This window comes from Lissotriton vulgaris, chromosome 5 (assembly GCF_964263255.1).
Source record: "Lissotriton vulgaris chromosome 5, aLisVul1.2, whole genome shotgun sequence".
Classification (NCBI taxonomy): Eukaryota; Metazoa; Chordata; class Amphibia; order Caudata; family Salamandridae; genus Lissotriton; species Lissotriton vulgaris.
The window spans coordinates 316,170,483-316,194,621 of record NC_141693.1 but is presented as its reverse complement, the minus strand read 5'-3'; the positions used below and the strand labels follow the sequence as shown (position 1 = coordinate 316,194,621).

Here is a 24,139-nt window from a genome sequence, read left to right as displayed (position 1 = left end):
GGGTATGTCACCCTTCTTCAGCCAGGCTAGCTTGAATCCAGTGGCACAGTGAGCAAGGGACGAATACCCATCCCCCTAAGGGTGAAAAGTGTAACTGTAACAAATGATAGAGGGAATGCTGAATGATTCAAACATTCTCCCCCAGTTAAGAGACTGGGTTAAATCCATTGTTCTTTGCCCACTACGCCACCCCAGTATGGCCCAAGCCATATGCAAATTAGTCTTGACCTTGTGCCTCATGTGAACAGTCCAGACTAAACTGCCAAGCCAGGTCCTCCGGGGACCGGAAACAGGCATCCTGGGACCGGTTTCAGGGTTTATCACCCTTCATCAGCCAGGCTATCTTGAATCCAGTGGCACAGTGAGCAAAGGGACCCACGTCTGGGCATACCCATCCCACTTTGGGTGAAAAGTGTAACTGCAACAAATCATGAACGGAATGCTGAATGATTCAAACATTCTCCACTAGTCAAAAGATCTGGGTTAAATCCATCGTTCTTTTGCCCAATACGCGACCCCAGTTTGGACACAGCCATATGCAAGTCGTCTTGACCCTCTGCCTCATGGGAACAGTCCTGACCGAACTGCCGAGCCAGGTCCTCCCTGGACCGGAACCAAGCATCCTGGGACCGGTTTCAGGGCATGTCACCCTTCATCAGCCAGGCTAGCTTGAGTGGCACAGTGAGCAAGGGACCCACGTCTGGGCACACCCATCCCACTTAGGGCGTGGCAGTTCGGGCTGGACGGTTCCCATTGGGTGCAGGGTCAAGGCTGATTTGCATATGGCTGGGTCCAAACTGGAATGACATGGTGATTAAAAAAACGATGGATTTAGGCCCAGATCTCTGTACTGGGATGAATGTATGAAATTGTTCTACATTCTGTCCATCAATTGTTATTTTTGCATTTGTCACCCAGAGTGGGACGGGTATGCCCAGACGTGGGTCCCGTGCTCTTCATGCCACTGGAGACAAGCTATCCTGACTAATGAGGGCTGAAAGCCTGAAACCGGTCCTAGGATGCTTGTTTCCAGTCCAGGGAGGACCTGGCCTGGCAGTTCGGGCTGGACTGTTCCCATTGGGTGCAGAGTCAAGACTGATTTGCATATGGCTGGGTCCAATCTGGAATGGCAAGGTTAGCAAAAAACAATGGATTTAGACCCAGATCTCTGTACTGGGATGAATGTATGTCATTGTTCTGCATTCTATCCATCAATTGTGCTTTTTGCATTTGTCACCCTGAGTGGGACGGGAGTCCCGTGCTCTCAATGCCACTGGAGTCAAGCTATCCTGGCTGATGAGGGCTGAAAGCCCGAAACCAGTCCCAGGATACTTGTTTCCAGTCCAGGGAGGACCTGGCCTGGCTGTTTGGGCTGGACTGTTCCCATTGGGTGCAGGGTCAAGACGGATTTGCATATGGCTGGGTCCAAACTGGAATGGCATGGTGAGCAAAAAACGATGGATTTAGGCCCAGATCTTTGTACTGGGATGAATGCATGACATTGTTCTGCATTCTGTTCATCAATTGTTCTTTTTCCACCAGTTAGAACTGCGGCATGCCCTCAGTTTCTACACTGATCGGACTAGAGAGTAACATTTTGTTGATCAACCTTATTTGGTTCATCAGTGAGAAAATATGACTTGCGGTCCAGAAACTGGTTTATCACGAAGAATTGCCGTCTACATCAACTGGTTTTATTTCATGCTGAAGAAGCATCCTGCTGATTACCTTGGCACTCACTCTAACTTAGCGAAAGCCGGACCCACTATTCCAATATTCTGGTTTTGGATATATGCTAAGCAGTCATGTGGTATACCCCCATGCATTTACTGGGCACTACTGCTTCCATTCTCAAGATCACAGGGAGGTCAGTTTTGAGAGTTTGTGCCGGTAGGACTTCCTCGTGGAAGTCCAGTCCTCAGACCCACCTCTCTGAAGGGGGCACTGCATTGGTGCTACTTCATAAGTTGAGGAGCCTATGGTTAGAATCATCCATCAGAAAACTAGGTTACTAATCTCTGGCAACACTCTTTTCTGGTGGATACCCTAACCCCAGATTCTTGACCACCTGCCCACCTCCCCATTCTGTGGGGTGGAGGCATGAGAGTAAAAGGTACGTTTTTGCATCCTGCCAGGCATGGAAAAAATAGAAGATAACTGACTTATGTCTGGAGGTAGGAGGGAGCATAATGGAGGCAGATGGGGCCACCTCACAGCACACTGGTGGTATTCCGAGGTTTCCAGTTAGGGAACTGGGAACTAGGGAGATTTTCAAGATGGTAAATGAGCAGGTATAAGTATTCACCAGGAAATTCAGTTTAGAATCTGTAGCGATATTAGAGGGTGGATGTGGTAGACATGGAGATTCAGAGACACACCTAATTAAGATCAGTCATTACATCTGTAGATTATTGGTTTAGCTAAGGAATGAGGACTGGGCCAGTTAGGCTTTCTCACTTGCAAGCACGTGCTGTCTCTTGCACCTGTTCAGTTACAACACTAATTAGTTACTCTCGAAGGCATCACAAACTGCACTTCATACTTGGGGTCCCACTATAAATTGCCCACAGCAGTGTCCATGGCAGGGACATCGGCCTGGGCTATTTCAAGAGCCCTGGTGCTTACCTTACACAGCACCTTCAGGTGTGGAAATACTGCACAAGGTGCGGAGCCGCCTCACGCCTCCTCTTAACATTGCCCTGCCCCAGTGCCCCTTTCCGTCAATGTGCAGCACTACCCCTCCACCATTTACCACTTGCTTCAAGCAGGTATTAAATGTCAGCAGAAATTAGCCTACTAGTCAGCTAGGAAGTGGAAATGACACGTGGAAAAGGACCCGCTATTTCTTGGGCACGTTACTCGCCTGGTATCTGGCAGTGATATTCGCTGGAACTAGAGAATATGGCCCCCCGTATATGGGGCAAATCTTAATGAGACTCTTCCTGGTATATATAAACAGCATTGTATACTTTAATGCACAGCCCACACTATTGTGGCAATGTGTGTACTGCAGTATTACACATATCAGTGCATACATGGGTGGACTGCACAACGGTAGTCTACATTTCGGGACGATGCACAGTACTTGAGACTGGCAGGTACAGCTCACAGCAGTTCACATGAGATAGTATTTTCCAGGCAGCATTGTACACTTTGAAATACTCCAATCTGTAATTCACACTTCGCCCATCATTCTATGACTTGGTGGACTCACATTGTGGTAATTCCATCTCTGGAGTTCCTGGTAAAATGAGGGATGGAAATTCAAGGATGCAAAATTACTGCAGTGTTACAGTTTCCCTCATTTCACCGCATAACGTTCTGCAGGTAATTTTAAAATTCCAGACCATTCTAAAATCACCTATAGTAATACTGCTAGCTCTATTGCAGCATATTTTCTAACTCCAATTCTGTGGATACTCCAGTTTCCAGCCGAATCCGTATTAGAACAAAACTTGGAAGTAGGGCCTTGGAAGCAATGCAATCAAGGGGAAAGCTGTACTATTTAGATTTTTATTGGAGGGTACAGCAGAATAGAAGGTTAATGCCAGGATTTGCTCAGCTGGCTTGAGAAAAGAACAGTGAATTTTGGAGGTACCGCCACCTCCTGAAAAGACAGAAAGACCTACAACAACATTGACATTCCTAGCGATTGAACTGGACTTTTTAGAGATGGAGCCTAGACAGCCACTTTCCAAACTGGAGTCACTGAAGGAACTAGCTGAGGAGGAAAAGAATAAATGTTGGTATGAAATGTCACAGACACAGCAAATATTGGTGCATCAGAACTTTGCACGTTGAGTAGCTGTACTCAAAAAAGTATTCAAAAAGCTGAGTCCATGAAAGTGGCACAAAACCTAATGAAAGGGTTAAAATGACACGAGGACTTGACAAAAGTTCTAGATTTGGGACTTACCCATGGTGCCCTACTTCTTTTTTGCATAATTTATGCAGCATTCTAATCTTGACCGCGCATTGTTAAAAGTTCCTAGCTAGTATAACAATATGTCTGTGGCCGCCAGACAACATGATAACTCAGGAACAAAGATATTTTCAGATGGACTTGGTTTATATTGTAATACTGGAGTGTGTGGGAATTGCCAGTTAAATGGAGAGGAACTAATCGCTGCGCAATGTTCTTGGGATCTTTCCTGTAGTCTTGGCGGTGCAATTTTTAGGGCGAGTGCCTGGTAATCTGAGGCTTTTGCCTATGAATTAGTACACATACAAAGCATGACGACTATGGGCCACTTGCTGTTGAAGTTAGTAAGCTGGTTTTACTGGGACTGGGATAGACCATACTTTCATAATATTTAATAAGCAGTGGTCAATATTAAATGGGTTAGCATCAGAGACAAGTACCAGAAGATTCATGGAAAGCAGGGAGTGAGGGCACTACCACTAGCTCATGGTCGGGAGATAATCTTGAAGAAGTGAGGGATATAAAGGAAAGTAAGTATGGATGTAATGGAGAAGAGATGGGACCTTGACCTCCGTTTACTCAGTATCATGACAGAGAACTTATTACTTCTATTATTTCTAAGAGGATGGCTATTATCAAAGTTTTTTGGAAATATTTCCTAGATTTAGCCATCTAGAAAATGTGTGCATGGAATTGTGGTAGGGTGGTCATGAAAGAAGGATAAAGGAAAGAACAGGAGAAAAATGATGACTGTAACACTATGGAAAGAACTAAAACAACCGCACAAGACACAAGTTTATCCCAACAGCAAGCATAGTTGTTTAATGCAGTGTTTACAATCATGTTTCTTTGAGCATTTCAGATATTAGAACTGTCAGACGGAAGAAATTTGGGGCTTTATCAGGGGATGTGAGATGGACAAGGAGGTACCATTAGACATAGTTGAGGAAATGTAAGAGAGACCTTAGGATTAGAAAGCTTGATGGAGCTTGGTAGGACAGGTGATAATGTAGCATGCTCAGTGAGTGTAATGGTGAAGTATGTGGAAGAAAGAGGTAAATGCAGGGAAATTCTTTTCGGTCATGAAGAAATTGACAATGTGCAGAGCATTGGAAAATTTAGGAAATGCTAATAGCCCATGGAAAAGACAGAAGATATACAGGAACCATTCATTTAAACTTTGAGCAGCAATAGAAGGCTACAGGTTGGACTTGGGGAGGAAACAGGTTATCAATTGAGGGGAAAGCACTCTGGAACACATGCAGGTTACAGGTCACCAGATCGATAGGATACCTTATGACAATGAAGCGATTTATTCAGTTTTGTGTTATAGTAGTCAGAAATCAAATAGAAAAAACTCAGAATTTGCTACAGACAATCAATCAATCAATCAACAGCATTTGTAAAGCGCGCTACTCACCGTTAGGGTCTGAAGGCGCTGAGGGGGGGGGGGTGTCGCTACTGCTCGAACAGCCAGGTCTTGAGTTGTTTCCTGAAGGAGAGGTGGTCCAGGGTCAGCCGTATGTGAGTGGGGAGGGAGTTCCATGTCTTGGCTGCCAGGTAGGAGAAAGATTGGAAAGGGAAGACCACTCGGTCCCCCCGAACGTATGGATGGGTGCCCCGATCCCCCCGGGAAACCATTTTGGGTGGGGGGCGTGGTTCGGCTGGTATGCCCAAAGCGGCGTAGCGGAGCACGCCCTTCCCGCCCAGGAGTTGTCCTAGACACCCGCCCGGAAGACCGCGCCCAGTGGGCGTGCCTGAGGAGGGTCCCCGCCCTCACGCAGACGGAAAAATAGAGCGGGAATCCAAAGAAGCATCCTCTTGTTCCAGTGCTCTGAAGGCTGCACCACTCGTTGCTCGTGAGCCCTCGACGGAACAAGCGGCAATTTTGAGAACTTGTAATCTTGTTGTTTCTCTTTCAGTACCAGGAGTGTGAAGGATCTGGGACCTCGTCGATCGACTAGAGCGGAGTAAACGAAGCTATGGCCGGCAAAAGAGCGGGAAAGAGCTCCGAGCTGGAGAAGGTACTACGCACCTTGTCGAACCGAATGGCGATCATGGACCGAAAACTGGGTAAAGTATATTCGATCGGTCGAGGTTTGGCCGAGGTTAAAAAGCAGTTAGCGGCCCTTGAACAACCCCTCGGGCCGTCCTAAGAAGGTGATAGGCCCGGCCTTGCCGGGAGTCGGCCCTGAGGGTAGGGGGAAGCGTATTAAGAAGAGGGCGGTTTCTGGGGAGGACCCGGTTCCGGAGGTGCCCCCAACTGCCCCCATCACACCGGCGGACAGCCCGGTACCGAGTCCGGATATGGGTTTACCAATCCCTGTTGTAATTACCCCGGTTAATGATGATCAGATGCCCCCAGAACTGGCTCTTCAGTTAGCGGCAGTGTTGCCCTGGCTTAAAAAGAAAGCCGGGGGGCAGTGGCTGCGGGGGATCCGGCCGAGGAGGCTAGATTAATAATCGAGCAGTTAGGGCAGTCGAGAGAAGCCGGGACGGCGAATGTTCCTTCTATTTCCCCACAGGTGGCGCCAGGAGTAACTACGGTTGGCCAGGAAAAGACAGCAGACACGGCGGTTGAACCCGGTAAGAATCCATTGCCAATGGTGGGGGAAAGTTCAGTGCCTTCAAGGCGCGAGAGGGTGGCACAGCACATCCCAGCGGCCACGAAGGAGATGATATGGGGGGACAAGTATGTTAATATGTTTTCATTATTGACCGACCATCGTGAGATGGAATACGCGAAGACCCAGAAAGATTTATGGCACCCCAGCGTATGGCGGGCCAAAATGGCGGAATTTAGGGTCGACGAGACCGTAGCGAACTGGGTGAAGGCCTTCTCTATATTTACGGCAGTAATGGGGGAGCGTAAGCCTGAAGTGTTGCCCGAGCTATCCTGTTACCAGAATAGGATCATGGATTTTTATAACATGTATGGGGGGAATGAGTGGAAAGGATATGACATGCAATTCCGAAAGTCTAAAGAGTTTGATGTAACTTTGTCATGGGATTGCCTCGATACGGTATTATTGCACAAACAGCTCTTGCCTGGATCGGCAGGTACGCCTCGTAGGGCGGGAGCGGGCCTGGGACAGTTCAGCAAAGGCCTGCGCAGCCCTTTCGAGCAAGCGCCGGTGGGGAATCACAGCGCAAGACCGGCGACAATGGGGGCAAGCGCGGGGTATGTTGGGGTTTCAACAGAGGTAACTGTAACAGACCCCAGGGAACATGTAGGTTTCGGCATGCTTGTGCGGGCTGTGGGAACTCCTCACACCCGGAGAGTAGCTGTAGATCCAAGAACGGTGGTTCGGGAGGAAAGGGGGTCCAAGCAGGAGTGAGGTGATGCTTGGGAGGCAATCGTCTTCACCCGTCGACATCTTGGCTTTGACTCCCTGGTTGAACAAATACCCTGATCATGTATCCGCCGGGATTTTGAGGAATGGTTTCCTATATGGCTTCAACATCCCGGTGGGGAATTTTTCGGGGGACCCCCTTTTGTAAAAATCAGCAATCCGTCCAACACAACCCAGCAGTGGCAGCCAGGAAAATTACCAAAGAAGTCGGCTTGGGGCGGGTAGCAGGACCTTTTCCATGCCCGCCGGTGGCAGACTTCGTGTGTTCACCTCTAGGAGTGGTTCCGAAGAAAGACCCAGGGGAGTATAGACTCATTCACAATCTGTCGGCCCCGAGGGGCGCTTCAGTGAATGAAGCCATTGATCCGGATGTCTGTTCAGTTCGGTACGCATCGTTCGACGATGCCGTTGCCCTACTGAATCACCTGGGCCCCGGTGCTCTGATGGCGAAATCGGACATCGAATCAGCATTCAGGTTGCTCCCGGTACACCCGCGGGACCAGCGCTTGCTAGGATTTACGTTCCAAGGGAAGTATTACATGGATAAATGCATGCCCATGGGTTGCTCAATTTCTTGTGCTTATTTTGAGATGTTCAGCTGCTTTTTAGAATGGGCATTCACCGAGGCCACAGGGCATAGACAAGTGATGCACTATTTAGATGACTTCCTGTTCTTGGGGCCGGCCGGCAATGCGAAATGTGCACAGGCACTGCAGGACTTCTGCATTCTCATGCAGGAGTTTGGAGTCCCATTGGCACCAGGTAAGACGGTGGGGCCATCTACTTCACTGGAGTTTCTGGGAATTGAGCTCGATTCAGTGGAGGGATGCTTCTGTTTGCCAATGGAAAAGGTGGCCAAGTTCAAGGCTTCCTTAACACAATGCCTGGGCAAAGAAAAAGTGACCCTGCACCAGCTACAACAAACAGTGGGTCAGCTTAACTTTGCCTTGAGAGTAATACCAATGGCTCGCCCCTTCTCACGCTCCATTGCACAAGCTATGGTTGGCCTCAAGGAGGGACACCACCGCACGAGACTGTCGGCAGAGGTTCGCCAGGATATGCGCATTTGGTTGGCATTTCTGGCGGACTTCAACGGTCGAGTAGTGTGGAACAAACCCCCAGCGTCGTCGGACGAACTGGGTTTGTGGACCAATTCAGCCGGGAGCGTGGGGTTTGGCGCCATCTTTGGTAACCGATGGTCGGCGCAAGTATGGCCGACGTGGTGGCACTCCAGTGGCCTAACAGGTAACATTGGGTTCTTGGAGCTATTTCCCATTTGGGTGGCTCTGTTGGCATGGCCAGACGATTTTAGGGACCGCTCAGTAGTCTTTTGGTCGGACAATATGACTGTGGTTGAGTGCATTAATCAGCAGGCAGCCCGCTGCAAGTGGATCTTGAGACTGTTGAAAAAAATTGTGTTAAGTTGCATGAGATTGAATGTACAGTTCAGGGCAAAACATGTGCCGGGTGTACTAAATAATGCAGCTGATGCACTCTCTCGTTCACACATGCAGGCTTTCAGGGGCTATCTACCCACAGCGGACCTAGTAGCGGCACCGTTCCCCGAAGCACTATGGCTGATCGGTGCCCCGGATTACAAGACCTCGTGGCAGCCAGCTTAGCGCCCAGGACGAGGAAGGCGTTTCGTTCTTACTGCGCCTTTTCAGGCCCGGCAGGGAGTCATAGCTGGGGGCAGGAGGAATCCTTCCTGGGGTTCTTAGTAGCGCTGCACAGAGAAGGCCGATCAGCCGCAACTGCCAACAGACATAGGGCGGCCATATCATTCATGGCACAGCTCCACGGCATAAGGGACCCAACGGGTTCCTTTTTAGTCAGAAAGGCGCTTCGCGGCTGGCAACGCCTGGAAGGTCGCAGACAGGATACGAGGCACCCGATTGGTTTGGAGAGATTGTCTCGGCTTTTAGCAAAACTGGATGAGACATGCTCCACCCCTTCCGAAGCAGTTCTGTTCCGGGCAGCTTTCGCCTTGGCATTTCATGGGGCCATGCGGGTAAGCGAACTCGTGGCGAGGAACAAGCAAGATATGGAGGGAGGCTTATGCAGGGATCACGTGCAAATACGGGGTGATTCGATGCTGATCTCGATAGCTAGGTCCAAGACAGACCAGGAAGCTATGGGGGATAGTGTGGTTGTGCAGCGCGCTCGAGGGTGCCCCACTTGTCCGATAAAGTGTTTAGAGGAATACTTGGCACAGAGGCCGGCGACATGGGGAGAGAGCCTGCTTAGACACAAGGATGGCACCCCTCTGACGAGATTTCAGTTTCAGAGGGTGCTAGCACATACAATCGCTGCGGCGGGCATGGACCCGTGTGATTTTGGGACCCACTCATTCAGAATAGGGGCCCCTACTGAGGCTACGGCTCGGGGTCTAGGTGCGGAAGAAGTGAAACAGTTAGGCCGTTGGTCCTCGAACTGCTTCAAGAGGTATGTGCGATTGCACATGTTGTAAAAGACTGATGAAATGCACTCACGCTTGTTGTCTTTTGTTTGGATTACAGTTTCGCAAGCATGTGACGCGGGGCGGAATTTGGAGTCAACCCATCACCAGGAGACCAGCGGTCGAGGATCACCGACTGGAGAGCAAGTGGTGTGGGTCGTGGGCCACTCATACGTGAGGCGCGCCGGGGACGTATTCATGGCAGGTGACGCGACTCACGCATCTGGGGAATACGGGTTTAGAGTGACCTTCCATGGGAAGGGAGGCCTCTGTTTTGACCAATTTCAATCGTTTGTGGAGGGTCTCTTAGGGCGGCAAAGGTTACCGCCATCTATAGTCATAGTACACTTGGGGGGCAATGACTTGGTAAGACTGGGAAGACGAGTGTTAATGGAACACATTTTGTCGGCAGTCAGCTGGTTGGCTAAGAGGCTCCCGGGGTGCACAATCGCCTGGTCCCACATGATCCCCAGGAAAGTTTGGCGGGGGGGGTTTCTCTGTGTCAGCGTTGAACCACTCGGTAAAGAGGGTCAACAATAAAATTGGGAAATTGTTTCGCTCCGCGCATTTGCATAGCATTCCCCATGGGTGTATTCGGGGTGATCACTTTTATTTGAATGATGGGGTTCACCTGTCCAGGGCGGGGAATGATTTACTCCTAAGGGGTTTGAGGAGGCATGACCTTTAGGAGGTGAGGGGGGCCGGATAGTCGGTCAACTATCCGGCCTGTGGCGGTAAGGTCATGATCGGTGAGCAGTAATTTCAAGGTCCCTAGGGGGGGCGCCACCCAGAATGGATGGGAGCGCACGGGGGGAGGCGACCATTGGCCCCTCCCACGGGTAGGCGGCACCCACTACGGATGGGTCGCCTAGGGGGAGACGGCCATAGGCCCCTCCCAGGGGGGAGACGGCTAGATGCCCCTCCTACGAATTTCCCGGGGGCCGGATATCCGCTCCGGCGGAAGAGAGTGTGGGGAAGGGGGGGGAGTCCACGCTGTCCTTCTTACAGATACCTCACACGGGGACTCGGACGACCTTTAAGATGTCGTCGAGTGAAAGGGGGCCCCCACGACAAGGGAAGTTACAGTTGGCTGCGAGGGTAAAGTCCTCTGCGCATGCGCCACTCACACCGTGAGGGCGGGAGTTTGGTAGTAGGGATCTGACACCGGTTAGGACCTTGCCGTTGGCCCTTAATGCTAGGATGTACAATTTTAATTTAGAATGTATGCATTTTCAGGATGATAGACTCGGCTAGGAAACCTTTGTATTAGAGATCTGTTAAGGTTAGCCAAAGAACATGTCTTCATCAAAATGTAATGAAAGTAAAATTGTACATAATTCATGAAACGTTTTTAATTTAATGTTTTAAATTTTGTTTCATATTTTAATAAATACGGCCGGGGGGGGGGGGTAACTCCCCCCCGCCTTCCAAAAGCTCGAACCTGTGTCTGTCTCCTCCCCTTGGGGAATTGGTGTTGGGATGGGGTGGCGGGCATCCCGGCCATACTTCCTCCGACGGTGGATTTGAGGATTCGTGGGACGGAGGCGAGGCTGGCGGATCGGAGCTGGCGGGTGGGTGTGTAGAATGTGAGGCGGTTGTTGAGGTACTTTGGGCCCGTGTCGTGGAGAGCCTTGTGTGCGTGGGTGAGGAGTCTGAACGGGATCCTCTTGTTGACAGGGAGCCAGTGCAGGTCTTTCAGGTGAGCAGAGATGGGGCTGTGGCGAGGGATGTCCAGGATGAGTCGTGCTGAGGCGTTCTGAATGCGCTGGAGTCTTTTCTGGAGTTTCAAGCGTAGAGGGTGTTCCCGGAGTCCAGATGGCTGGTGAAGAGGGCCTGGGTGGCCGTCTTCCTGGTTTCGGTACGGATCCATCGGAAGATCTTTCGGAGCATGCGCAGGGTGTTGAAGCAGGATGACGAGATAGCGCTGACTTGCTTGGTCATCGTGAGGGAGGAGTCCAGGATGAAGCCCAGGTTGCGTGCGTGGTCCGTTGGCTTGGCTGCGGTGCCCAGGGCAGGGGGCCACCAGGGGTCGTCCAGGCGGAGGGAGATGGACCGAGGATGAGGACCTCCGTCTTGTCTGAGTTCAGTTTCAGACGGCTGATCTTCATCCATTCCGCGACGTCTTTCATTCCTTCCTGGAGGTTGGTTTTGGCGGTGGCGGCGTCGTTGGTGAGGGAGAGGATCAGCTAGGTGTCGTCGGCGTATGAGATGATGTTGAGGTTGTTTTGGCGTGCGATGGCTGCGAGAGGGCTCATGTAGATGTTGAAGAGGGTGGGGCTGAGTGAGGATCCTTGTGGAACGCCGCAGATGACTTCGGGGGACGCGGATCGGAACAGGGGGAGGCGGACTCTCTGGGTTCTTCTGTCGAGGAACGAGATGATCCATTCCAGGGCCGCTCCTTGGATTCCGGTGTTGCAGAGGCGCTGTATCAGGGTGCGGTGGCATACGGTGTCGAAGGCTGCTGAGAGGTCCAGGAGGATGAGGGCCGCAGTTTCCCCGTTGTCGAGCAGGGACCTGATGTCATCGGTGGCTGCGATGAGGGCGGTCTAGGTGCAGTGGTTTGCTCGGAACCTGGACTATGAAGGGTCGAGGGATCCGTTGGTCTCGAGGAAGGCGGAGAGTTGTCTGTTGACGACCTTCTCGATGACTTTGGCTGGGAAGGGGAGGAGCGAGATGGGGCGGAAGTTCTTCAGGTCCGTGGGGTCCGCAGTTGGTTTCTTCAGGAGGGCGCTCAACTCGGCGTGTTTCCAGCTCTCCGGGAAGGTGGCGGATGCGAAGGAGCTGTTGATGATGTTCCGGAGTTGGGGTGCGATGATGGAGTCGGCTTTGTTGAAGATGTGGTGTGGGCAGGGGTCGGTAGGGGAGCCGGAGTGGATGGTGTTCATCAGGGGGGTGGTGTCTTCGATGCTGATCGGGGTCCAGGTGCAGAGGGTGGTGATGGGGGTACTGGTGCGGTGGTTGGGTCTGTGGTCCGCGCGCCGAAGCTGTTGTGTATGTCGGCGATCTTGCGGTGGAAGAATGAGGCGAATGAGTCGCAGAGGTCTTGCGAGGGTGTGATGTCGTTGTTGCAGGCGCTGGGGGTGGAGAGCTCTTTAACGATGCTGAAGAGTTCCTTGCTGTTGTGGGTGTTGTTGTCCAGTCGTTCTTTTAATGTCGTCTTCTTGGTAGTTCTGATCAGCTGGTGGTGTTTGCGGGTGGCATTCTTGAGGGCGGTCATGTGTTCTGTTGTCTGGTCGTGGCGCCAGGCTTTCTCGAGGGTGCAGCAGGTTTTCTTGGAGTTTTTGAGGTCGTTGGTAAACCACAAGGCTTTCCTGCTGCCGGATCTGCTGGGTGGGTTCTTCAGTGGTGCAAGTTCGTCGGCGCAGTTGGTGAGCCACTGTGTGAGGTTGCGGGCTACTTCGTTGGGGTCCGATGTGTTGGCTGGGGGGTTCTGGTTGAGGGCGGTGGTGAGCTGGTCGGCGGTGATCTTGCTCCATCTTCTGCGGGGAACCTGTTGTGGGTGGTGGTGGGTCGTGGCTCTCCTGTAGTTGAAGTGGACGCAGCTGTGGTCTGTCCAGTGTAGTCCGGTTGAGTGGCTGAAGGAGATGTGCTTGCTGGAGGAGAAGATGGGGTCGAGGGTGTGGCCGGCGTAGTGGGTGGGGGTGTTCACCAGTTGCTTGAGTCCGAGGTTGGCGAGGTTATCCAGCAAGGCGGCGGAGTTGCAGTCCTTGTTGTTCTCCAGGTGGAAGTTGATGTCCCCTAGGAGGATGTAGTCTGTGGAGGTGAGGGCGTGCGGACTGACGAAGTCTGCGATGGCTTCGCTGAATTGTGTGCGTGGTCCCTGGGGTCTGTAGATGAGGGTGCCTCTGAGGGTGGTCTTGGGGTCGGTGTGTATCTGGATGTGGAGGTGCTCGGTGGCGGTGAGGGTGTCCTCGGAGTTGCTCGTGATGCGGATGGAGTTTCTGTGGACGATGGCAATGCCTCCTCCAGTTTGGTTGACGTGGTCCCACCAGGTTATCTTGTAGCCTTCCGGAATGGCTATCGCGATGTCGGGGGCTGAGGAGGCGTTCATCCATGTTTCTGTGAGGAAGGCGACGTCTGGTGACGTTGTGACGAGGAGGTTCCAGAGTTAGACGGCATGCCTGTGAACGGAGCGAGTGTTGAGCACGATGCACTTGAGGTGGTTGTTGCTGGAGCTCGGCTTGGTGGGTGCGGTGCAGGTTCGGAGGCAGGTAAATTTGTAGGCTTGGCAGGTGAAGGGTCCATGGGTGCGTTTCGGGGCGGCTAGGTAGCAGGCAGGATTCTGGCCGGCATTGAGTGTGTGGAGGCTGGCGGCGTCGTAAGTTCTTCGGGTGCGTTGGCATTGTTGAGGGCCAGGGGTCCTGGCGCTGGGCGCGGTCCAGGCATGGACGGGCATAGACGGGCTTGCCTTTGGTGCGCCTTTGGCGCACAATCGGTGCGTGACTGCTGCGCGTACTTGCGGTCCCGCCATATATGGCAAAGTGGGATGGAGGAGCAGCTGGGAGGCGGGAGCGGGGCGGCGAATGGGGGTCGGGGACAAGGAAGTGGGCGGGGCCGCAGGGGAGCAGCGGCGGAGATCGGGGAAAAGAAGAACGGTGTTAGCGGCAAGGGGGGAAGCCTGAGGGCAGAGTCCCTAGAAGGCAGAGGCAGCACACGAGCAGGAAGCCTGAGGGCAGAGGCCCTAGAAGGCAGCCTCAGCACACGGGCAGGAAGCAGTGGCTACACCCCTCCGACCTGGAGGGGTGTAGCCACCCCTCCAGGTCGCTCCACCTACCACACGGCCCCGTGTGCCAGGTCACCGCTGCTGCTACAGCCACTGCATAATAGACAGATTAGCATGCTATCAAGGCATTGGGAGGAATGGGGGAAGAGGAGGAAGTTACCAGTGGGCGGCATGAAGAGAAGAAATGTGACCAAAAAGAATATGGAGAAAGTGCCTTTGATAAGAGGAGAGATCACGTGGTGCTTGGAGGTTAAGACACCGGAAAGTGAGAAAATAGTAAAAGAAACAAAACAAGAAGGAGGAAAAACCACATGAAGAAGAGAAAAAAAATGATGCAGAAGAAGAAATTAGATTGAAAAGAAGAACAATGCTAGGGGTATGAGCAGGAGCAATCACACGCTGAGAAGTCCAGATAATTCACTGGGTTGCAGGACGTATCCCAATGTAGGAGAAGGAGGAAATATCAGAGGGTTCATTTTAAGAGAAGACAAAATCTCACAGAGAAAAAAGGGTAGCAGAAGGACACATTATCTGCCAGCAAGATATGAATTCCTATGTTGGAAGGAGGAAAGCTCACGGCTTGGTTGAATAATTAACTCAAGGGTAGAAGAAGAGATCTGATTGTGGAAAAAGTGATCTCAATGGAACAGAACAAGGAGAGATGATGTGGTGACTGGAGAAAGGATCACAATGTGGCAGGAGGAGAGATTATAGGGTGGCATGAGAAGTGCACACAGTAACATGGGAACAGATCACAGGATGTAGAGGGTAACAGTAAAAGAGCAGGGCTCACTGAGTGGTAGAGGGGATATGTGAAACCCCCTTTGAGCTTAGGGTGGCAACAAATAAATACACATGCCCCACCCTCCGAGGGACCCAGGGCACAGAATCTCCTCTTGTTAGGCACAAGCATTGTGGATCTCTAGGAAATGGGATCAATGGTGACTTCCTGTAAACAATTTACTCAGAAATAAAAAGCTGTTTATCTGGATACGCAGATAAAGGCGTGAGGTAGTGGTCATAAAGCTTGGGAAGAGGAATGTGCTAATTCCTTATTCTTAACTGTGTGCCAACGCTGAATCTTGCTTCTAAATACAGAAGGGTCCAAGATTAGTTTTACTGACACAATTTATTGTTTTACGTGTGACAGCACATCAACGTTAAATGGCACATAAAAGATAAATGGTGAATTTAGATGGGCTTCGCAACACGTAGAATACACCTTTATTTCACTTTCTTCCACTTTTAACATGCAAAGTAAACTTGATCGCTGACAGAATATCGAAAGCACAAATATCGTGGGGACAGAATATTCTGTCAAAAATATCGAGGAACAAAATATCGAAAAGGTAAGTGCAAACAGGTAAATATAGATTCAGCATTCCTAACTCCACATATAGGTACCATGAAGATATATATATATCATCAAGGTACATATATGTTGAGTTATATATAGTAAAACTTTGCTTACCTTCACAATGTTTTTTGCCCTCAATATTATTGACACCATATTTTGTCCACGCTATATTTTTTCTCTGATATATTATCTGCACACCAAGTAAACTCACTGAAAGATGTTTCACTTTTCATTTGGAAATTTTCACAGATGTTAAAATAAAACACATATTCCAAATAAACTTAAATTTGCAGCACTTGGTTAGCGTTGCTGAATACAGAGGTGAGAGGAGCACATATGATTCCAAGATAGGTTGATCTTCAAAGCAAATACAATCCGAGTGTATTCCTTCTGGATGGCAAATGATATATAAAGCAAGTGGCCAGCTGCTGCTAAGAAGTAATTTTTTAAAATGTGTGCACATAATGATCTTCCACAAATAGTTCTCTATTTTGAAGTGTGGCTTCCTGACTTTATGACTATCATGCAAATGTGATGCAAAATGTGCACCCAGAATTAACTATTTGTGCTGGGTGTGTTAACTGGCAGGTGTTTCCATATTTGCGTTTGATAACTCGGATTGGGAAATGATGTGGAAATAATGTACATATAATAAATGCCAAATAAAAAAAAAACTCACCTCTGTATTTCTCTTGTTTCTGCACACTGTAGGAAAAGTGGAACAATATTTAAACAATGCAATACTAACTGCACATTCAATAGACTCACAACCAAGCAATTATACTATAGCACAACTACCAAAAAAAGTACAGTCAGCAAAATGGCTGATAGAGTCTTTTTAGGTGTCACCTAAGGCCCTGCAGGCGCTGTATCTTGTAAGGTCTATTGTTACCTGACATGGCGACTTAGAGAAAGCCCGTTGCTTACCATTGGTTGGCTTCATTGTTACTCACATTTGCTTGATTCTTATTCATCAGCTTCTGTAAGCTTCATTCCTTGTAATTTGTTTGTCCCTCCCTTGGAGTCTGGATGCATTACTTGAGTCCCTCTACTAATAGCTTATTGAAGTGCGACTTTAATAAGCACTCTACAAGATTGAGTGTGTTCTTCAGCTAATCCCCTTGTGTAATTCTTCCCCTTCCGTGTTTCTCTCCCATTCCCATCTTTTGTCCATGTTTTTGTCCCAAACACCCCACCAACCCAATGTTGTCCTTGTGCTTCTCCCTAGCCCCTCCGGACCACCCAAAAGTCTCCATCTGCTTGCTCATAGTCTCTACCGGACGCCCTTGTCAGCCTGCTTGCCCCACCTCTTCCCGAAAAACCTATGCTTGCTTCCCACAGCCCCTCCCAAGCACCTTCTGTTGTATGTGTGGTTGCCCAACCTCCTCCCACCCACAATTTGTTGTCTGGGTGCTGGCCCCAGCCCCTCCGACCCACAGACCATTGTCCGTGTGGCTGGCCCCTATCCTCCCACCACTCTCTGTTGTCCATGTACTTGTCCGTGCCCCCCCCCATCTGCTCTTTGTTGCCAGGTGCATTGCCTAAGCCCGTCCTGCCCAACCTCTGTTGACAATGATGTCCACCATCCTCTCTCGCCTGTCTTTCTCTCTCTCCCTCCCTTTGTATTGCCTCACGGGAGGACACAGCTCAAATAACGGTATTTTAAAACTATGATGCGGACAGCGCTAATATGCTTAAAAAATAATAATAAACACATTAACACTGGCCACGTCATAGCAATTTGTTTAATTCGTTTTAGCAATGCTGCACATCATCCTTGCTGCTGTACAGCATGGCTACAAAACAGTGTCAAAGTCAATACCACCTGCAGGCAAGACCTATTGACTTTGGCAATGCCTGATTATTAAACCCAGCTCTGTCAATGGTTAACATTTTGAATGCATCGTTAAAAAGTATATTGTGGTGCAACATGGAACAAATTGTGAATCAGCATAGTCTGCAGAACAACTCTCCATCCCAAAACGTTCTGAAAAATATAATTTGAATAAGTACTTTATCTACTTTAGCCACAAAACACGTGGCTAAAGGTACCCTTTGTAGTCCCACATAGATATTGCTTACAATGGGCTAAAATACCTAGATGGAAGTCCAATGTTGTTAAGGGTAGCTAAAATTAAATCCCCTGCTCTCTCCCTGCATAATAGGTTAAGATCCAATTTACTATACAAAATATTACAGCATTTTTAGGATCATTTCTTAACCGTAATATTACAGTCCAAGTAAACAGAGTAATCCATACCTGATTTTCACTTCTATATCCTCTGAAAATTGAAAAACAACTTTTTTACATTCCCTTCAGATAAGAAACCTGTTGGTTAATTTATATAAACTAGGAACCTCTTGGAAACCACTGATCACAATCACCAATTTTGATATTACCCTTTTCATATCTACATTACTATTCCTTTAGTTTCTTCATAGCTTTTGCTTAAAATGAAAAAACTCAAAGTGCATGCCATCCAAACATCCCTAATCCATCAATACCATCTGCACTCGAGATTTGCCAGTACAAGTTTTAATAATATTTTTTTTTCTGCAGGAATCTCCCCTAATTCTGCTTCTAACTGTATGAAACAACAAACTCCTTTCTCAAATAAAGAACCTCTTCAAACCCCTACCATAAGACCCGCCATCAAAGGAATTTTCTACACCAGTACGTTTTGCTCTATAGGTATCAAACAGCTAAATTGAACACCCCCCAAAGAATGCTAAGTATAGCACTGGCCGGGTGGACTTTTAAACTAATTGACTATTGGATGGTGGTCTCATGGCGTTGCTCACATTTTCATTCAGAAACCCAGCCCACCCAAAACTACCTGTGAGTCTGGGGATATACCTTTCCAAACGTCTGTATTTAGGAGATCCTGCACATGCCTATTTCTGCTGCTCCGAAAATTCAGCTACAAAAAGTCTCTGAATTGTATTTTTGCCACAATGCTTTTGTGGTAGATTGACCAATTCTAACTCCATCTTTAGAAAATATGGGCCAAGAGGGAAATGTGCACCAAAGTACTGAATATCAAACAGTAGCAGTGAATAGTAAGGGGTTCAAAATAGGGCACTTTTTAGTAAGCCACTGCAACCAATGAACAGTTCAAAGAGTCTATTACTAGAATTACCACAAGTTTAAAATTCCTCTTTCTTCACACCATCTATTTTTTAGTCTCAAAGTGAAATTGCTGATCTTGTTTAAAAATTTTAAAAAATCACTGTAGCAGGCGAGTGATGCTGCCCTGCTTTTTGTACAGGTGAGCAAGTTAATGTCTCACTGGACTATTTTACAGGTATTGGTATTTTTGTGTAGGAGCCCAGGGAGTTGTTTCTGTAACTGGTCCAGAATATGACCAGCCACACAACTACAACAAATTGCACACATGGGAAATGGTGTGAAATTCTTAGTATGATTTGACTAGTCCACCAACTTGAGGAACGTCAAAGGAACGTAGAAATGATGCACCTGGTTGAAGCTTACAGCCATCTTACTTTGGCACTGTGTCTTGTAGGCATTCACTGATGAGGATTTCAGTCTGCAGCAGGGAAATCATAGCTGGCAAAGGCATTGGATAAACTGGTTTGTGTCCACCTTCAAACCTATCTTGAAGAGCGTAATATTACCGATCTCGGTCACTCAGGGATTTTCCACGGTAATGGCAAAGAAATAGCAGTGGTTGATGTATGGGTGAGCTGCCTATAAGTCGCTGACAGGGTAATCTGCCTTCGCTAGTTATGCTAAACTATAGCAGCTTTCAATAACACTGATTATGAATTTATCTAGTAGCATATTGTGCCATTATAAACAGTGCCAGAAATCACTTTACAATGATTTGCCTTGTTTTTAAAAATAAAGCTCAATGCGTATCATTACATGTGGGGTCCCCCAAGGATCCGCACGCTGTTCACTATTATTTAATTTTCGTATTAGACAACTGCTTCTCCTGTTGCACTCTGCATCCAGATGTTAACAGATAATAAACAGCTATAAATATTCACAGCGCTGATGTTCAAATTCCACTACACCTTAAACCGTAAGTGAATCCCACCTACTACATACATCAAAAGTGCGTACCCAAATTCAATCACCTCGGACAGTGGAAGTATACACAAGAAAGGGGACAATAACGTCTCTTGGCTGGCAACACATAATAGGAACACACGCTGATGTAAAGTTGGAGATCACCACTTCTATTTTTTTCTGTTCAAAGCAATTTTATTATTCAATATACATATGAAAACAAGACAATACAAGAAATAGTATCAAAAATAATAAGATTATATTTAAGAATTACAGAAAATGATGCAAGAAATACATGTGGATTACAAAGTACCTTAAGAATAATTGATATAATTGATTGTGAAATGCAATAATAAATAACATATTAAAAGACAGATAGCAACTATTAAGTATGTTCAACAATTAGAAATAGCTGATACATAAAAACATTAGAATGTGGATACAATTATGAATAGTTATCAATATATTTATCATTAACGTTGGGGCTCCCACTCCACCCGAGGCTAAATTGAAATGGTCTTTTAGTTGTCTTAAAAAATTAATGGCTCTGGAAACGACCTGCTGTGATGCTCATTAATAGCAATTTGCGAGTGGGTCCAGTAGGTGGCTGATTGGGAACATTATTAAGTTCACTGTATTAGCTTCTCTCTAGTTTCTTAACCCATTTGATAGATTACAAGGGCATGTCTTCTCAATGTTACCTTAGCACTTACATGCAGCCTTCCTGCTTCAAGCAGACAGTGCTTCAGTTTTCATCCAGAAAGCCATCCCCAACATCTTCAAGTGAAGGACCAAAGACCAGGAGGGTCTCTTGCCTTTACACCCATGTAAGAAATGTTGGTTCAAGCTGAAGCCACGGTTTGTACCTGTACCTGCCTCCTCCTGTCTGCCCTTTGATGCTTTAGAATAGGTTGGTAGCTATTTATAACAATGACAGTAACTACAAAGGGGTATCGTATGAAATATATAATGTGACACAAACAAATTCTTTGTTATAAGTTGTCCTCGTTTAACTACCTGATTAAATGAACAATCAGAATTTTCTATATTTACATAAGCAAATGGAAGTCTTATTGTGTACTGACATTGATTTGCTACATTTTATTTGGAGTTTACATGAAATACAGTATACTTTTGTTTAATAACTGCAATTTACTGCAGTGTATCAATATTCACTAGCTAACTAGCTCCAGGGAGGTTGTGGTACACCTCGAGTGCCATGTGCTCTACCCTTTTACTCCTGTGTGCCAGCTGGTTATCAAACCCCACCGTCACACAATGTGTGGGCACAAACTTCAAGACAGGGTCCCCTTGCTTTGACTGAACCCTGGACATGTTGATGTGTTGATAGCAAGACTATAGGGTTTAGCTCATTCAGAATGTATCTGGACAATAAAAAGCAGCATTTTACTTAATCTGATAACTAGCAACACTTTATTCGAATGACCTTAGTACCTGTCTTTTTTCCAAAAAAGATTTTGAAGTGCTTGTAAGGAGCTCCACAAAAACCGTGGACAACTGGTGGTTCCACCAGGGTCTCCTTCCATTTCCCTCTCATTTACGGTTTCTTTGTTAGTTTTCTTTCGCCCAGCAGAGCACTATTTTTGCTGAGTTGAGTTATAATCGTCCATTTGCTCGTTCTGTTTTAGGCACTCCCTGCGCATCACAAACCACAGAGTTCCCAGGAAATACAGTATACTTTTTTCTTAAATAACTTCAATATACTGCGGTGTATCAATATTCACAAAGGCTTGGAAAAATTACCACTAGTGAAAACCCCGTCAGTAAGATGACATAAAATTAATATGGTTACTCACCACAGACGAGAAAGATAATGAGGACTACAAGTACGAAAACGAAAGCTATAATAGAGCTTGTCCTTGAACGAATACGATCACCACACTCTGCGTCTTGCAAATGACTGCCCGTTTTTTTTTCTTGCAAACCCAAATCACCACAACTGCAAATGTAAGCAAACAGAATTATCACATTAATCATAATCATGTGCAGTAGATTTGGCAAGCTAGTTTTGTCAAGCTGACTCAAAATATACAGAATGTTAAACAACTTGGTGCCAATAACAGTGTCCTCAAATTGTAGCAAAATAAAGCAGATTTCTTGGAAGGCGCACTTTGCATTTCATTTTAGGAGGCAATATCCATTTGATTCAACAGAAAGCTTTTTGTTAGTAACTGAGATTAGCTGTCTACAAGCAAATACCTTATACAGGGGGTCTCCGGCACTTACTTTTGCAGACCCGGAGCACTTCCTAACGATCCCTTTACTTGCACGAGCTATCCTATCAACTGGACAACTTTCCATTCTGCCGAGCAAGCGGCCATCGCTAAGGGGACATCTTCTGAGTGTCTGCCCTTCCTAGGCCTGGGGAAATAGTTGTTTGTTTGGTATCCACTCTCAGTAAGAGGGGAGCAGAACCCTTTGGGCTCCTCAGACTCAAGGTTCTGTCACTCCCCTGATCTCAGATATTTTTCTTGCATTAACTTCCCCCTGCCAGGGAACTGTTTAAGGGGTCCCTAACCATTGGGAATCCCTAAAAGCGCAGGTCAGTACCCTCTGGGCCACCACTTAGGGGAGCCACAAGATGCTCTGGTTTCACCTGATTCTTAGTTTTTGGGGAGCCTTGGTGTACCCCAGGCAGTGCTTAATTTATAAAAAAATATATAAGTGCCAGGGCTCTCGCCAGGAAGTCCCTGCAGCTTGCACCACACATTGCCCCTGCCATGCTGCCAATGGTAGTAACACAACTACTTGACATCACACTCTCTCAAGTGTGACAATTCTGACTATTCCAGGCCCCCAAAGCTATAACAATGGCTTGGGCAGCAGGCAATAGCCATTTTTAATGTATACTGAATTAATAATTAACTTTTGTTGTGATCATAACAGACAGTGCCACCTTGTGGCAGACTGCCACAACCATCGGTGTTGACAATTAAGTGCTGGTGTTGAGCACCGAAATCCACCGCCTCAAATTAAGCACTGACCCCAGGGTGCTACCTAAAGTCCCCTCTATTTAAATTGAAGTCCAGTCTTCCTTTGTAAATGCATATGTATTTAACTTGCAAACGTTACGTGTAAAGCGATGTCTATAAATTATGGTAATCGCGTTCACAATCGTTATAAGTGTGCCTGATTTTAGGGTAAGCCTTAAGTGATGAAGACCCATAATAATATAGTAAAAAAGATGGAGAAGTGCATTCGACAGAGGCAACCCCACCACCCACTTCGAATTCAGTTATTCCTTCCTTTAAGTTAATCTGGAGGAAATCCCCCAAACTTCCTGTCAGAGTTGTACCTGTAGGGGTTAACTCCCATCATCCCACACTGTCATGGACAGACTGACCCTGTACCTGTTTGACACTATGAAACTGTAAACATGATTTTACTATGACTGGGCACTTGGGTTTTAATGACAAGTCGAGTTTGAGTATATAAGATTGAGCACCCTACAGCTCACAGAACTCTTCCTGGATTTGGACCTTCACGATCTATTAGATGTAGAGCGATATCTTGGGTATGAAGCCAGAGAGCTGTCATCTTCGTTGTTGCTGGGACTAAGTCACGGTCTGTCTGAAGCACTGGTACTCTTACTTGCTGTTATTGAAGTCATTACCCAACACTGAAGACCCCTGCCAGGCCAAGAAGTCCTGCATATACAGAGAGCTGGAAGAGAAGGTCATCCCATCATGAGAGAAAGGCACGCTACTGAGAATAGGACCTCGCCAACCACCAACGTTAGCAAACTTCTGCTGAGCCCCTCCAATCCTGCACTAGGGACAGAGACTGGTTGGTCAGAGAGATAATCCCTGCATGTGTCTTTGAGGCTATGGTGAATCAGTCAGTGAGTCAAAACACTTTATTCAATTAATTAAAATCATAAAAGTAGAGTACGCAATACACAATATAATAAAATCATCTAAATCAATGAGACATACGAGCGATATTAAAAAATAATTAATACAGCAGGGTCAGTTATCTAATACATCAAAGCTTGAAAACTCACTTAAGAGTAATTTCATTCAAAAATACAACACGGGTTTTCATATCAAATTTAACATTGGATACCATCTTTTCCTGAGATGAACCGCTGCAACTAACAAACTGGCAATATTAAAATATCCCATGTATCATTAAGCAATTGAAGATAAAACATTGCCGGTCTGACCTGTAAAAAGCCCTTTCCCCTCAGCAGGGGAACTAAAAAAATCTCCTATGATTTTCACTGTAATGGTCACAAAACATTATGAAATGCATTGTGTCCTGTGATGAAAA

At 47.4% G+C, this 24,139-nt stretch overlaps 1 protein-coding gene across 2 annotated transcripts in view; it reads right to left on the bottom strand.

The window, feature by feature from the left end:
* TNFRSF14 (TNF receptor superfamily member 14) overlaps positions 1-24,139 on the bottom strand; it is a 466,810-nt gene that overhangs the window by 58,977 nt on the left and 383,694 nt on the right. For both annotated transcript variants that reach the window (XM_086921550.1, XM_086921551.1), the window contains 2 exons: positions 21,664-21,806; positions 16,493-16,518 (listed from right to left, as the gene is read on the bottom strand). In XM_086921550.1, coding sequence (XP_086777676.1) covers positions 16,493-16,518; positions 21,664-21,806 — 169 coding nt within the window. The remainder of the gene's footprint in view (positions 1-16,492; positions 16,519-21,663; positions 21,807-24,139) is intronic.